Source organism: Oncorhynchus mykiss, chromosome 29 (assembly GCF_057628025.1).
Source record: "Oncorhynchus mykiss isolate SJ-2025 chromosome 29, ASM5762802v1, whole genome shotgun sequence".
Taxonomy (NCBI): Eukaryota; Metazoa; Chordata; class Actinopteri; order Salmoniformes; family Salmonidae; genus Oncorhynchus; species Oncorhynchus mykiss.
The window spans coordinates 11790611-11807594 of NC_143050.1; the positions used below are offsets into that span (position 1 = coordinate 11790611).

A 16984-nucleotide genomic window follows, 5' to 3' on the forward strand; every position below is an offset into this window, starting at 1 on the left:
AACTTCCCATTCTCCTTAACCCATAATATTTACCAAGTGCAGACTAACTGGTATGAGACAAGACATTTGTTTTTATTTCCTTCAATTTTAATATACATCAGTAATACATCATTAAATATTTCTCAATTATTCACCCAATGTATCTCACAACTACATAACATTTGACATTGAATGAACATTACTGTGGCAAAGTTAAAATGCATAGGCCTATCGACAACTGAACGAGAGGATGAAAAGGCATGCTCATAGTAAAATAGACTAAATTACGGTTTGTCAATTTCAACATGAACATAAATAAATTAAACATTTCACCTCATACCTGGGTTAAAATTGGTTCAATTAGTATTGGCTTTTATTTCAAATACTTTAGGTGTGCGCTTGATTGAGCTTGTACAGTGTTAATGGAATAGTCCCAAAAGTGCAAACCCCATCAACCCAGGTTCAATATCTGTAAATCTTTCCCCTAGACACATTCTTGACCAACAGAAAGCCAATATGAACCATGGGGTCTGAGTATGATTGGTAGGGGATTGCCTAGCTACTCAATTACAATCTATTTTAGTTAAAACATGGTTAAGCTAGTTCAACACGAACCATTCTGATATCTTTAGTTATTCAAACCTGGCATCCAATGGAGTACACTTTTTGTTTAACTTTCAACTGATCAAAATACTTTCAACTACAAAAATTATAAACACACTAGGACCCTTTTGGGGCTGAGATACTGTGATAAAATATAACTGGCAACACGGAGACCAGTCTCAGAGCTGCTGGATAACTGCGGAAACTTGTTACACATTTTACAGAGATGAAAAAGGAGATGAAAACAAACAAAAAAAAGCCTCAGAGGCACAAACACACAGACGGACTGAGCTGCAGTATCACTGATTGTACTTTTCCCCAGACACACAAGCACCAAAACATTTCACTGAAGAACAAACCCGACCACAGTAGAGGAAATCTGATAAGATTAAGGACAATATGAGTTAGATTTTTGCAGCATATCTGACATACCCATGAACACTAAAACATGGCAGACCAATTCTGATCTTTTGCCCAATTATTTGCGAAACATCTGATTGGTCAAACGACATATCAGAATTGGGCTGCCTGTGTAAATGCAGCCTTTGTCTACAGAGTCAAAGTGATTCATATACTTGAATAAATGACCATTGAAACAGACGCTAGTAGATTATCACAAACAGAGTACACAGTTAATTTTTTACAAAATGGCCACTCACAACACAGAAGAGTAGAGAATATTACCCAGAGTGTAGTGTAGAGCATTGGGTTTTCCAACTCAAGTCCGAGAGAGTGAAGGCTTTTGTTCTAACCCTGCACTAAACACACCAGTTTCAAGTAATCAACTATTCATGGTCTTCTGTCTGGAACTTGATTAGTTGAATAAAGGTGTTAGTGTGGGGAGTCAGGACCCACCGTCCTAGGGATCTCCAGAGTGTGTTAGTGTAGGGCTGGAACAAAACCCTGCAGGTCCAGTAGATTCCCCAGGACCAGAGTAGGACCCCCTCTGCTGTAGAGTCTAACCTGGGAGATACAGGAGATAATACAGTACCTGGAAAGATATAGCTTTATTAGCGCTTAAAATGGCATAGAAAGATAGCTATTTAGCCATCTGAATGACATCACACTATAAAAAAGGTCAAACGTGTTACACTACATGTAATCTAGTAGTACGACAAAAAAAATACTGAAATTAATTCCAAAGACTAAGGGTCAGATTTACTAAAGCGTTTGCATCAATTGAAACACCTTTTTCCCCCAGCTGAGGATAAGATACCAACAAACAAAAAAACACAGCTTTAACACTAGGCTACACTGTGTGCTTTCACTTAATGTTTTATTCCATTCGGTAACAATCATTTTACCACTTTGTTCTCCTTTCTGGCTAATTCCCACAGGCTTAGTAACATACCGCACACAAAACACACCATGTATAAAAGCGATTGCACACAGCAACACAACAGCCCCGATCTCGCTGGGGAGCCGTAGATGTTCCTTCACTGACATCAGGTGCTAAATCCACGTCAGTTCAGACAGAACCAGAGCACTTATTCATGAGTGCTCATCTAGGATCAGGTTCACCCTTTGTTCATACGTTATTCACTATGATCTAAAAAGGAAAAACTGATCCTAGATCAGCACCCTAATCTATGGTTCAGTGCTGCAGTTGTACTTTACATTCCCTCTGCTTGAGAGGTCCTGTCTTTAGTCCAGACTTCTAATATAAAATAATTAGGGCCCGTATTCATAAAGCATTGTAGGATTAGGAGTGCTGATGTAGGATATATATGTATATACACACACATACATACACCCCCCCCCCCAGGGGTTGCCTGGCTACCCAAGCACCTTGCTCCAGCCAAACGTTACACCACACCCACGGGTGTAAATTGCTTCATCGCAATGAGTCTAAATTTAAAATTCTAGAACAGAAAAAACATTCTAACCGTTCTGATTGGTCCCAGAAACAGATGGGTTGGGCCAAAGCCAGAACACACACGGTTAAAGCAGAGGTTTGATTAGTTAGAGATAAGCCAATCGCTGATTACAACACCCGTCTTTGACATCACCGCAAACGACTTCAATAGCTAGGTTTCCATCCAATTGGCGACAGATTTTCACGTGAATATTTAAAAAATCTGCAGAGATGAGTTTCCATCAAATGGACTTGTGGATAAAAGGCTGTGCGTGATGACGTAGTCCACATAAAAATACCTTTTGCGGATTCACATGTACCCAATAAAAAAGTTAAATGGGTTTCTATGGCACTTTCAACTCCAGGCCTACTGATGGTTTTGTCACAAAAAAAAATGTTGCGTTATATAGCGAATGTGGCCACTCTGGTATTGGCTTGTGCGCTTTAGTCAACAGCTCAGATCAGTGGTCACCAACCTTGGAGTCAAGATCACTTTCGCAGTCAAAATGCAACACGAGATACCGCTCTGGATTATTATTATTATAAATGTAACATTAACCCAATAAAAGCAGTCCTGTAAGACTGAGGTTTGTGCAGTAGGCCTAATATATTAACACAGCATATTGGCTATATACCGGGCCTGGCAATTTTTAAAAACTTGAGATTTGATTACAAAATAGATCAGTTGGTGTAGCACTTGCAAGGCAGAGCGGAGCATAGTGTTGAATACATATTTTTAACATATACTCGCTCCTAAAAAGAGCAGCTCTTTGCTGTTTTCTTTGACAGTCTCTCTGTGGTCATGGTTTTACAAGTTATTACATCTAAGTTGGGCTGGTATCAAACTTTGCTATGGCCTGGGGTCGTGGAAGCTCCTTAGGCACTGTGATTTGATATATCAGATTGGACACCCAAGTAGGCGCACTCGATTTAGCCACAGATCTCCCAGTTTAACTTTTCAGACAACTGAAATGGTTCAAAATGGGAACTTTGCTTACCCGGTGCGCAGGGCTTCTCAAATCAAGCGCACCTCTCGCCAACAGCGCTACATGGATTTAAAAGGAGAGCAAGCCTTTATCACAGCCTTTAACGTTGGATTTTCTACAGAAATGTTTGGTGATCGACTAGGAATGCCTTGAAAATCGACCGGTTCTGAATGATTCAATTATTATGGACTAAAGAGAAAGATCATTTTTATTTTTCAAATGGCAGCCAAACATTGATCATCATGTCACTAGAATAAGACCCTCAATATTTATTGGAAAGCAGCATCAAGCTCATCCCCTTGCACTTTCACCACCATGTGAAGTTCCTCATAACTTATTTCATATGAAGCCTAATAAACTGCATGCTTTCCCGAGTCGCAATGGAAGGACCCCCAGTTCTCGCATCATACATTTTACGACAAAAAGATCCCGTGTCTAGCGTATTTTGTTTAGTCTACATTTGGAAAGTTCACTGACAAATTAGCTTTTTCCATCAAGGCTATCGTGGCATTTTTATCCGACGCTTACTATAAATCGCATTCAAAAAAAGGTTGGATGGAAACATGCCTGGTTAATGATGGCAGTCAGACTGAAGTATGTAGCGAACGATAAGAGCAGCGGAATAATTCAATTTGAGTCATCAGGCAAAAACAGGGGCACACTGATCCTAGATCAGTACTCCTACTCCGAGATGCTTTGTAAATAATGCTTTAGCTGTGCTTTACATTCTCTCCGCTTGGCTCGTCTTTAGGCCAGGCTTCACTTCTCGGCCAGTATTATGAACCAGGGTTCCAACCACAGAACTAGAACGAGATTATATTTCTGTTCTGCCAAGCTCCCTGCTGAATCACCCCTCTAGACTACCCATCCCAGAGACACAGTCTGGCTGCTTTAGAGATCACACCATATTCCCCATACTGTAGGGTTAGAACTGCGATGCATCTCAGGCATTGTCTCAAATTAGACACCCTATTTCCTTGTTGCACTACGTCACGTGTCAAACTCGTTCCACGGAGTGCCACTCCTCCTTTGTACTTGATTGATGAATTAAGGTCATAAATTAGTAAGGAACTCACCTGGTTGTCTAGGTCTTAACCTGCAGACACTAGGCACTCAGTGGAATGAGTTTGACATCCCTGGACTACATAGTGCACTATATTAAGGCTGTTATGACACCCTATTCAATACATAGTGCACTGCTTTTAAAGCTGCAATATGTACATTTTTGGGCAATCTGACCAAATTCACTTAAACATTTAAGTTATAGATCTGTCATTCTCATTGAAAGCAAGTCTAAGAAGTGTTAGATCTGTTCTATGTGCGCTATTTCTATGCTTCCCGTGATTAAGTTACATTTTTGCATCTTTTACTTTCAGATTTGAACACCAGTTTCAAACAGCTAAGAAATACAATATTTTAGGTTATGGATTATTTCACAGTAGTTTAGATGGTACAATGATTCTCCACACTATACTTTCCTGTTTGTCACAAACTGAAATTAGGCAAGCTATTAGAATTTTTGCAACCAGGAAATGGCACAGCAGTTTCCGAACTAGTGCACTATATGGGATACAGGGTGCCATTTGAGACGTAGCCACATGCATACAGAACATGTCCAGACTAGACTATATAAGACCTGGCTCAAAGCCTTTCTTCAATGCTGATTTACATCAACCTGATTAGAGTAGAATGGTACTGTGCAACAATGACGAGAGGATCTTTGGATTAGTAACTCATACCTAAAAACACTCCCTCATTTAAAAACAAACTGTCAATCTATCTACTTTAAATATAATCTCAACCTCTTACTACCCAACTACCTACTTTTCTTAATATTTACATATCTAGTAAGTACGGTAATACAGGATTTACACAAATCCTTGATTACAACATGGCGGTTAAAGGAGCTATATGTAACTCGTTGTCAATTTCACAAGAGATGGTCCGTCTTTTATTGACCAATAAGAAGGCTGCACCATTAGAATGCACATTTTTTGTGAGCCCAATAACCTTTTTTGGGGAACAAAATATGATGAAACACTGTCAGTCCACTATTACTATAGATAAATTAAGGGCATTTTCCATACAGCTCCTTTAAGCGCAAGATAAACAGCATGGAAAGAAAGAGTGAGTTTGGTCCAGGGTTAGCAATATTAGCATTGTCTACTAAGATGGCTGTGCCTCCTCTGGTTTGAAGCTCTACCTATTGGCTGTTTTAAGAGGTGGACCCCAGTGTGAGTGGGCGGAGCCTAACATGCCTTTCACATTATTCGCACAAGGCGTTTTGCTCAGAGCGAGAACACCACGCACATACGTTGGAAAGGTCAAACAATTATTTGAACTTTGACGAGTGCAGGCAACAGCAGTGACCGACACCCTCAGAGCCCTTTGGAGCGTGTTCTTTTCCGCCATTGGATAACAGTGGCTTTGTGCTGTGCCGTATTAGTGTGAATAATGTTAAAGGCCAGCGGTTGTCCTGTAATTAGGTGGTGGAGGGTGGAGAGGGCTGGAACAGGGTAGGATTAGTAATTAGGTGGTGGAGGGTGGAGAGGGCTGGAGCAGGGTAGGATTAGTAATTAGGTGGTGGTGGGTGGAGAGGGTTGGAGCAGGGTAGGATTAGTAATTAGGTGGTGGTGGGTGGAGAGGGTTGGAGCAGGATAGGATTAGTAATTAGGTGGTGGTGGGTGGAGAGGGTTGGATTAGTGTAGGATTAGTAATTAGGTGGTGGTGGGTGGAGAGGGTTGGAGCAGGATAGGATTAGTAATTAGGTGGTGGAGAGGGTTGGAGCAGGGTAGGATTAGTAATTAGGTGGTGGAGGGTGGAGAGGGCTGGAACAGGGTAGGATTAGTAATTAGGTGGTGGTGGGTGGAGAGGGTTGGAGCAGGATAGGATTAGTAATTAGGTGGTGGAGAGGGTTGGAGCAGGGTAGGATTAGTAATTAGGTGGTGGAGAGGGTTGGAGCAGGGTAGGATTAGTAATTAGGTGGTGGAGAGGGTTGGAGCAGGGTAGGATTAGTAATTAGGTGGTGGAGAGGGTTGTAGCAGGGTAGGATTAGTAATTAGGTGGTGGTGGGTGGAGAGGGTTGGAGCAGGATAGGATTAGTAATTAGGTGGTGGAGAGGGTTGGAGCAGGGTAGGATTAGTAATTAGGTGGTGGAGAGGGTTGGAGCAGGGTAGGATTAGTAATTAGGTGGTGGAGAGGGTTGGAGCAGGGTAGGATCAGTAATTAGGTGGTGGAGAGGGTTGGAGCAGGGTAGGATTAGTAATTAGGTGGTGGTGGGTGGAGAGGGTTGGAGCAGGATAGGATTAGTAATTAGGTGGTGGAGAGGGTTGGAGCAGGGTAGGATTAGTAATTAGGTGGTGGAGAGGGTTGGAGCAGGGTAGGATTAGTAATTAGGTGGTGGTGGGTGGAGAGGGTTGGAGCAGGGTAGGTTAGGGCTGCAGGAAGGAGCTGATGGAGCTGATGAAGTCCAGGGGTTTGTCTGCGTGGATCCAGTGGCTGGCGTCTGGGATGTACTGGATGTCTGCACATGGGAACAACCGCTGGATCTCTGGATAGTCCTCAGAACTGAGAGGGGGAGAGAGAGAGCAGAGCAGAGCGAGGAGGGAGCGAGCAGAGCAAGCGAGCAGAGCAAGGAGGGAGCGAGCAGAGCGAGAGAGAGGAGGGCGAGAAAGGAGGGAGCGAGCAGAGCGAGAGAGAGGAGGGCGAGAAAGGAGGGAGAGAGCAGAGCGAGAGAGAATAGGGCGAGAAAGGAGGGCGAGAGCAGAGCGAGGAGGGCGAGAGCAGAGCGAGGAGGGCGAGAGCAGAGCGAGGAGGGCGAGAGCAGAGCGAGGAGGGCGAGAGCAGAGCGAGGAGGGCGAGAGCAGAGCGAGGAGGGAGAGAGCAGAGCGAGGAGGGAGAGAGCAGAGCGAGAGAGAAGAGGGAGAAAGTGAGAGAGAGACAAGATGGAAGAGAGAAGAGTCAAAGTAGGGAAACAGAAGACACCAAACCAAATCATAGAAATATTACAAAGCAGTCTTACACCAATGACAGCTATTAAACTGTATGACATCTTATACCTGATGTAGGCAGAACTGGCTCCGCCCAGGAAGAGGGTGGGGCCCTCGTATGTGGTTTCGAAGGTAGGGAAGCTCATGATGTCATCAAGGTGTGCGGCAATGGCGTCCAGATTGACTCTCCAGGCGTAGTGTCCGTTCTGCTCCACCAGGTTGGTCAGCAGGAACTGGCGCACTGAGCGCTCCTGAACACAGGAAGGAACAACACCATTACTAAAACAAACTATCACCGGGTATGTCCTCCAAATGCCTTCTCTTTGGTTTCAAAAGAAAAGGCATTTCAATGGGCTGCAATTACAGTATATAATAATGCTTTTTACTCAATTCCAAAGCCCTTTAGATGGGGATTAGTCAACAACCAATTGAAGACCGCTTTATATCCATTTGGTTTCACAATGCATTCATTTATTTTTGGCAGCTAACCGATTTAACTGGTCATGCTGATCGGTCTATAGGTTAATTTGCATAATTTACTGGAATTGCATTTGGGCAATAAAATGGTATGTTTTACATTCACTACTTCATTACAGTAGTTGTATATTCAATTACATAGCCTTTCAGCTGTCAGACAATTGGGTTGCTACAGTTGTAGTGAGATGATAGTGACAGGTAGTGTGAACCCTGGGTGGTATTAACAGTAGTACTTGTATTTATTAAGGATCCCTATTAGCTGCTGCCTTATGGGTCCCATTAACATAAAGGTAGTTATATACACACACACACACAACTTAAAATATTACCAGACACTACATTTCATAACACATGGTGTTCCCTCTACTGTCACATACAGTTGAAGTCAGAAGTTTACATACACCTTAGCCAAATACATTTAAACTCAGTTTCACAATTCCTGACATTTAATCCTAGTAAAAAATTCCATATTTTAGGTCAGTTAGGATCATCACTTTATTTTAAGAATGTGAAATGTCAGAATAATAGCAGAGAGTGTGATTTATTTCAGCTTTTATTTCTTTCATTAGATTCCCAGTGGGTCAGAAGTTTACATACACTCAATTTGTATTTGGTAGCATTGCCTTTAAATTGTTTAAATTGGGTCAAGCGTGTCGGGTAGCCTTCCATTCCTCCTGACAGAGCTGGTCTAACCGAGTCAGGTTTGTAGACCTTGCTCGCACACTTTTTCAGTTCTGCCCACAAATTTTCTATGGGATTGAGTTTAGAGATTTGTGATGGCCACTCCAGTACCTTGACTTTGTTGTCCTTAAGCCATTTTGCTACAATTTGGGAAGTAGGCTTGAGGTCATTGTCCATTTGGAAGACCCATTTGCGACCAAGCTTTAACTTCCTGACTGATGTCTTGAGATGCTGCTTCAATATATCCACATAATTCTCCTTCCTCATGAAGGCATCTATTTTGTGAAGTGCACCAGTCCCTCCTGCAGCAAAGCACCTCCACAACATGATGCTGCCACCCCCGTACTTCAGCGTTGGGATGGTGTTCTTCAGCTTGCAAGCCTCCCCCTTTCTTCTCCAAACATAACGATGGTCATTATGGCCAAACAGTTCCACTTTTGTTTCATCAGACCAGAGGACATTTCTCCAAAAGTACGGTCTTTGTCCCCATGTGCAGTTGCAAACAGTGGTCTGGCTTTTTTAATGGTGGTTTTGGAGCAATGGCTTCTTCCTTGATGAGCTGCCTTTCAGGTGATGTCGATATAGGACTCGTTTTAATGTTGATATAGATACTTTTGTACCCGTTTCCTCCAGCATCTTCACAAGGTCCTTTGCTGTTGTTCTGTGATTGATTTGCACTTTTCGCACCAAAATACATTCATCTCTAGGATACAGAACGTGTCTCCTTCCTGAGCGGTATGGCGGCTGTGGTCCCATGGTGTTTATACTTGCATACTGTTGTTTGTACAGATGAACGTGGTACCTTCAGCCGTTTGGAAATTGCTCCCAAGGATGAACCAGACATGTGGAGGTCTACAATTTTTCTTCTGAGGTCTGACTTGATTTTCCCACGATGTCAAGCAAAGAGGCACTGAGTTTGAAGGTAAGCCTTGATATACATCCACAGGTACACCTCCAAATGACTCAAATAGCCTATCAGAAGCTTCTAAAGCCATGACATCATTTTCTGGAATTTTCCCAGCTGTTTAAAGGCACAGTCAACTTAGCGTATGTAAACTTCTGACCCACTGGAATTGTGATATAGTGAATTATAAGTGAAATAATCTGTTTGTAAACAATTATTGGAAAAATGACTGTCGTGCACAAAGTAGATGTCCTAACTGACTTGCCAAAACTATAGTTTGTTAACAAGACAAATTGTGGAGTGGTTGAAAATTTGTTTTAATGACTCCAACCTAAGTGTATGTAAACTTCCGACTTCAACTGTATGTACTATGCTTATTGGTCATAGTATGGATGTAGTAACTATGCCAAAAGTTCCCGGATGTCGTACTACATTCGCCAAAATACTAAGTATACAAGCAGTGGACACTATTTCCGTGCTTTTAGGGCGCATAATGCAATTCTTCCGAAAATGGCCGTGGCTTCACAAACCTTTTCAGATTTGAAGAAAATGGCGGAAAATATGCGGCCCAAGTTTAATGAGAGCGGATACAAATTCATTGCTTTAACCAATTACAACAAATGTTAAGAAAATGTTGAGCAATTTAGAAAAGTAATAACTTGGAATGTATTTGAAAAGTTATGTTGACTGACAATTTGTTAGCTACACTGTCCTTTACAGACCGCATAACATATTACAGCAGTATGTACCATATGTTAGCTTGCTACCTAATGTTAGTTGGCTACTAAAACGTCGAACTTGCAAGTATATTAACAACATGCTAACTATCCAACATTTATTGACTTAATTATTCACGTCATTCTTCGCTAAGCGGGATAGCTGTTGTGCGTTCAATGGACATTGTTAATTCAGTGCATTCGTAAATTCACTCCGACTATCTACTCCGATTTCAGAGCACTCGAGTCTGATTGTGCCAGAAAGCTGGGATCAACCCTACTCCTCGGCCAGAGTGTCCAGTGTGCGCTCTGAACGCTCAGAGAACAAAACTCTCTGAAATTACAAACGCCCAGAGCGCACGCTGGCACTCCAGATTGTTAATTCAAACACACCCAAAGTCATAAGATGTTAGAGTAATATATTACTAGCTAGACAAGCTAGCAAGAGGTTTCGTAGCAACAATCAACATCAGGTAGATAGGCGTAGCGCTAGTACGCTCAACTGAAAGGATAAGTTTACAGTATACTAAAATGAACTAATCGTATATAGTCATTACGTATGTAGTATACAGTATGGATATTCGAACACAGCTCTGATGTTAATAACAGTAGTGTGAACCCTGGTGGTAATAACAGTAGTGATAGCCAGTGAGGAGCTTGCCCTAACCTTGACCAGTTTGCGTAGCTGGTCCTCGGCCATGCGGCGGGCTGTCGAGCGAGGGATGTCGCTAGAGATCTTCACATCCTTCATGGCCTGGATGTAGGAGTGGAAGTTGGTACGGGTGGTGGTCTGGGCTGGACTGATGTCCACCACCACCAACCTCTCCACCAGGCCAGGCTACCGGTGAGATATGAGGAAAGGAAGGAGAAGGGGGTGATTGACGGGAGGGGTAGAGCGATGAAGAGACAGGTAGAAGGAGGGAGAGAACAGAGGTAGAAGAGCAGAGGAAATGAGAACTGAAAAAAAGTGTGACCACTTCAGTTTCTAAAATCTTAAGAGGCGTAGTGTAGAAGTAAATTAACCCACAAATGTGAATATCATTATATACCGTATACAGTGAATTGAGAGTATTCATACAGACTTTTTCCCAACATTGTTACGTTACAGCCTTACTCTAAAATTGATCGTGTTTCCACAATCAACACCCCATAATGACAAAACGAAAACAGGTTTAGACATTTTTGCAAACTTAAATCAAACAGAAATACCTTATTTACATAAGTATTTAGACCCATTGCTATGAGACTCAAAATTGATTTCAGGTGCATCCTGTTTCCATTGATCATCCTTGAGATATACATCTACAACTTGATTCAATTGATTGGATATGATTTAGAAAGGTACACACCTGTCTATATAAAAGTCCCACAGTTGACAGTGCAAAAACCAAGCCATGAGGTTGAAGGAATTGTCCATAGAGCTCCGAGACAGATCTGGGGAAGGGTACCAAAACATTTCTGCAGCATTGAAGGTTCCCAAGAAAACAGTGGCCTCCATAATTCTTAAATGGAAGAAGTTTTGAATCACCAAGACTCTTCCTAGTGCTGGCTGCCCGGCCAAACTGAGCAATCAGGGGAGAAGGGCCTTCGTCAGGGAGGTGACCAAAAACCTGATGATCACTGACAGAGCTCCAGAATTCCTCCGTGGAGATGGGAGAAACTTCCAGAAGGACAAACATCTCTGCAGCACTCAACCAATCAAGCCTTTATGGTAGAGTGGCCAGACGGAAGCCACTCTTCAGTAAAAGGCACATGACAGGCTGCTTGGAGTTTGCCAAAAGGCACCTAAAGGACTCTGACCACAAGAAACAAGATTCTCTGGTCTGATGAAACCAAAATGTAACTCTTTAGCCTGAATGCCAAGCATCACGTCTGGAGGAAACGTGGCACCATCCCCATGGTGAAGCACGGTGGTGGCAGCATCATGCTGTGAAGTTGTTTTTCAGCGGCAGGGACTGGGAGACTAGTCAGGATCGAGGGAAAGATGAACGGAGCAAAGTACAAAGAGATCCTTGATGAAACCTGCTCCAAAGTGCTCAGGACCTCAGAAAGGTCATCTTCTAAGAGAATGCAGGAGTGGCTTCGGAACAAGTCTCTGAATGTCCTTGTGTGGCCCAGCCAGAGCCCGGATTTGAACCCGATCGAACATCTCTGGACAGCCCTGAAAATAGTTGTGTAGCGACTCTCCCCATCCAACCTGACAGAGCTTGAGAGGATGTGCAGAGAAGAACGGGAGAAACTCTCCAAATACAGGTGCGCCAAGCTTGTAGTGTCATGCCCAAGAAGACTCAAGACTTTAAATCGCTGCCAAAGTTGCTTCAGCGAACTGAGTAAAGCTCCTGAATATTTATGTAAATGTGTATTTCATTTTTTTTTGCATAGAAAAAATATATTTTTAGAAATGTTTGCAAATGTAGTTTAGCTTTGTCAGTATGAGGTACCGTGTGTAGATTGATGAGGAATAAGGCTGTAACGTAAAAAAAGGGGTCTGAATACTTTCCGAATGCACTGCATATCCGAAATGACTGCGTTTTCGTGAATTTGATGATATAATCTAAAAGTGCATTCAAAAGAAGTATTGGGACTGTAAGGAAGGCGAGATGGTCAGTCACTTTCCCATGGTACAGTGTAGCAGTAATCATTGCAGGTTTCTAATGTAATTAGTGCAGCTTCAAGCGGCACAGAGACCACAGTGTAGTAAGGATTCATATTGATGTTCCGGGGTCGTTCGTTTGTTCACCTGCGACAGGGCTGTAGTCATGGCGACCTTGCCCCCCATGCTGTGGCCAATCAGGACACACTTCCCGATGTGCAGCTGGGCGAGCAAGTGCGTCAAGTCATTGGTCATCGCCTCATAGGTCAGATCGGTGCTGTGTGTGCTGGTACCGTGGTTACGGGCGTCGACCGTCAGCACCTGACTGGACAAAGGACAGTTAGGACACTAGGGAGGGGTGGAGAGGAGGGAGATGGAGGGGTGGAGAGGAGGGAAGGCACAGGGCTATAGGCTAGATAGAAGACTACAGTTCAGTCCTTCGTGATCACTCATTGAAAGGAAGAACAGTAGGGATTCATTGGGGTGAGAGGAGAGGGAGAGTAGGGTGGGCGTAGGGGGAGATTAGGGTGAGAGGAGAGGGAGAGTAGGGTGAGAGGAGAGGGAGAGTAGGGTGAGAGGAGAGGGAGAGTAGGATGAGAGGAGAGGGAGAGTAGGGTGGGAGGAGGGTACAGGCCATAATCCTGCTGGTATTCATTTCTCACTGGCACTTAACTGCATTACGGTCACTGACTGTAACACATATCTGGTTTCACAACCCTCAACAAATAGAAAGCATGAATAAAACAGCCACCCTCGAAGACCCGAGTTGTGCATAACTGGCTGTATGTGAGAGAATAACTGAGCCTTATCAGCATGGCTTCAGATAAATCAGAATTTTGTATATAGAATTGATTATTTACCCGGTTGTTTAGAGAGAAAGATATGTTGAGACCAAGGCATACACAGCCTAGTGTATTCCCCCACCTCACGTGTTAGCCATCCCGGATTTACAGTCTTTAATATTAACATGCGTTGCTCTTTGTGGTAAATAATTGTACATTTACATAGAGGAGCAATAAGAGTTAAGTGCCTTGCTCAACAGCACATTGACCAAACTTTACACCTAGTCTCTGGGATTCGAACTAGCATCCTTTCAGTTACCTGCACAACGCTCTTAACCACCAGGCTACCTGCCGCCCATGTAATATTTTTGAAACTGTTGTCTGCCTTGTGAGACTATGCGTTACCTTTCGGCCTGTCCTCTGCACCAGGGACTTGGCTATAGAGTGGAAGTTGGACTTGCTGCCAAACAGCCCATGGAGGAACACCAGGGGGGTGCCGTCCCCTGTGCCGTCAAACACGTCATAGGTTAGGTTCACAGGGCTGCAACAGACAATAGAATAACACATTGTTAGAGTTAACATACTTTTTTTGTGTATGTAAATGCTTTCAAAATGTGTGGATTCGGCTATTTCAGCAATACCAGTTGCTGACAGGTGTATAAAATCGAGCACACAGCCATGCAATCTCCATAGAGAAACATTTGCAGAATGAATTTACTGAAGAGCTCAAAGACTATCAATGTGGCACTGTCATAGGATGCCACCTTTCCAACAAGTCAGTTCGTCAAATTTCTGCCCTGGTCAACTAAGCGCTGTTATTGTGAAGTGGAACTGTCTAGGAGCAACAATGACTCAGCTGCGAAGTGGTAGGCCACACAAGCTCACAGAACAGGACTGTCTAGTCCTGAAGCGCATAGCTCGTCTGTCCTCGGCTGCAACACTCACTACCAAGTTCCAAACTGCCTCTGGAAGCAATGCAGCACAATAACTGTTCTTCGGGAGCTTCATCAAATGGGTTTCCATGACCGAGCAGCTGCACAGAAGCCTAAGATAACCATACACAATGCCAAGCGTCGGTTGGAGTGGTGTAAAGCTCGCCGCCATTGGACTCTGGAGCAGTGGAAACGCGTTCTCTGGCTTAATGTACAAATTACCTCGACTAACCTGTACCCCTGCACATTGACTCGTTACCCCCTGTATAAAGCCTCATTGTTGTTATTTTATTGTGTTACTCTTTATTATTTTTACTTTAGTTTATTTGGTAAATATTTTCTTAACTCTTCTTGAACTGCACTGTTGGCTTGTAAGTAAGCATTTCATGTGACAAATCACACTTCATTATCTGGCAGGCCGATGTATGAATCTGAGTTTGGCGGTTGTCAGGAGAACGCTACCTGCCCCAATACATAGAGCCAACTGTAAAGTTTGGCGGAGGAGGAATAATGGACTTGGGCTGTATTTCATGATTCGGACTAAGCCCCTTAGTTCCAGTGAAGGGAAATCTTAACGCTACAGCACACAATGATATTCTAGACGATTGTGTGCTTCAACTTTGTGGCAACAGTTTGGGGATGGCCCTTTCCTGTTTTAGCATGACAATGCTCCTGCGCACAAAGCGAGGTCCATACAGAAATGGTTTGTCAAGATCAGTGTGGAAGAACTTGATTGGCCTGCACAGAGCTCTGACCTCAACCCCATCGAACAACTTAGGGATGAATTGGAATGCTGACTGCGAGCAACGTCGGTGTCCTACCTCTAATACTTTTGTGGCTGAATGGAAGAAAGTCACAAACATCTAGTGGAAAGCCTTCCCAGAAGAGTGGAGGCTATTATAGCAGCAAAGGGAGGGACCAACTTCATATTAATGCCCATGATTTTGGAATGAGATGTTCGACGAGCAGATGTCCACATACTTTCGGTCATGTCGTGTATTTGATAACAAAATAACTATCTTCACAGGAGTGCAACAGAGGAAAGAGACAATGACGTTAATGAATTGTTAACGTATCCTTGGTAATGAATTCGGCTTAGAAATGTAGTAAACAAAACAAGTAACTGACTGTGTCAACATGATATTCTCATTCAACGATGTAACTGATTTACCATAACGTTACATTGCTAACCTAGGACAGTTAAACAAACACTGAGTAGGGCCGGGGTCATTGTTGGAATGCTGGCCTAGCTGGTTAGCTAGCTAGATAAAATGCTAGTAAAATATTGGGCTTTAGATTTGACAACACACAATACAATAAATGCAAGCAACATCGGATGGGCACACATTGCTTGTCATACAACAGAAAATGTAGAAATATATTAATTTAGTCCACAACCAAGTGTACTGCTAACGTTAGTTAGCTAACTACCATTAGCTATCCATCTAAATAAAATACCCTAGCTACCCCTAAATAACACAAACATACACAAATAAAGATCGATGATAACCAATTTATCCTATAATGTTGTTATTCGGTGCATTTACATGAAAATTACGTAGCTAAAGAAGATAGCTAGCTAGAATGTGAACTCGCTGTCAATTTATTGCCTGGACTGTAGCAAGTAGAGGGCATTTAACGTTACCTGGTCGAGCCAACCGCCCGAGTCATCCGCAGCACGCCACCGCTGAAATCCTGCTGTCCGGTTACAAACCGACATGTTGCCCGTCCGCAGAGAAGTCCTCTCGAGAGTAAGCGACAGAAAACACTCATGACAAGGTAGGCTCGTTGAATTTTCTTCCAGGCTGACCGACAACATACGCTTTCTATTCTGCAGATTTCGGAGCAGAGAAAATCATTCTCTGACTGACATTAGAAGAGAATGAGTCGTCACTAGTTACCACAGCCACAAAGTCATAAACCCCGCCCATTTTTTTTAAATTACAATTTTCACTTCTTAAAATGTAACCCTAACATTAACCACATCTTAATACTACCCTTAAATTAGCAGCGAGATGGTCAACCTCAAAGACTTTCCTACTACCCCAATAAGCTAATAACATTAGTTATATATCCAAGGCATCTTACCTGCCTCCACTAGTAAGGCACATTGATTTACATTTTTTTTTTATTTAACTAGGCAAGTCAGTTAAGAACAACAAAAAAATGTCATACACTTTTACGACACAGCCCAGGTTGACTTTGTGTCTGTGTTATCTAGTGGAAACTAAGTGTGGGAGGAGCTGAATTGGCCTAAACTGACGCTTTCGTCATGACGCAAAACGCAGGTCTGGGCTGACGTGAACGTTCAGTTGTCAGCACGTAACACATGTTGACGAGCAGATGGCGCCAGATCATAACAACGAATCAATCAATCAAACAACACATAAATTACATTTTCATTTTTGTCAATCTCATCTACTAGCGTCGTGCGACTTACATTAAACTGAAGTAGATACAAGTTAAAACAACCATATATCACAGTCA

General features: G+C 42.9%; 1 protein-coding gene across 1 annotated transcript; it reads right to left on the reverse strand.

The window, feature by feature from the left end:
* Positions 1-65: 65 nt before the first annotated feature.
* On the reverse strand, positions 66-16695 carry abhd11 (abhydrolase domain containing 11). The gene is made up of 7 exons (XM_021590333.3): positions 16586-16695; positions 16143-16328; positions 13971-14106; positions 12931-13104; positions 10858-11028; positions 7482-7663; positions 66-6990 (listed from the first exon to the last, which is right to left on the reverse strand). The coding sequence occupies exons 1-7, from the start codon at positions 16606-16608 to the stop codon at positions 6855-6857; spliced, it is 1008 nt and encodes a 335-aa protein (XP_021446008.2). The 5' UTR covers positions 16609-16695; the 3' UTR covers positions 66-6854.
* Between the last annotated feature and the right edge of the window lie 289 nt (positions 16696-16984).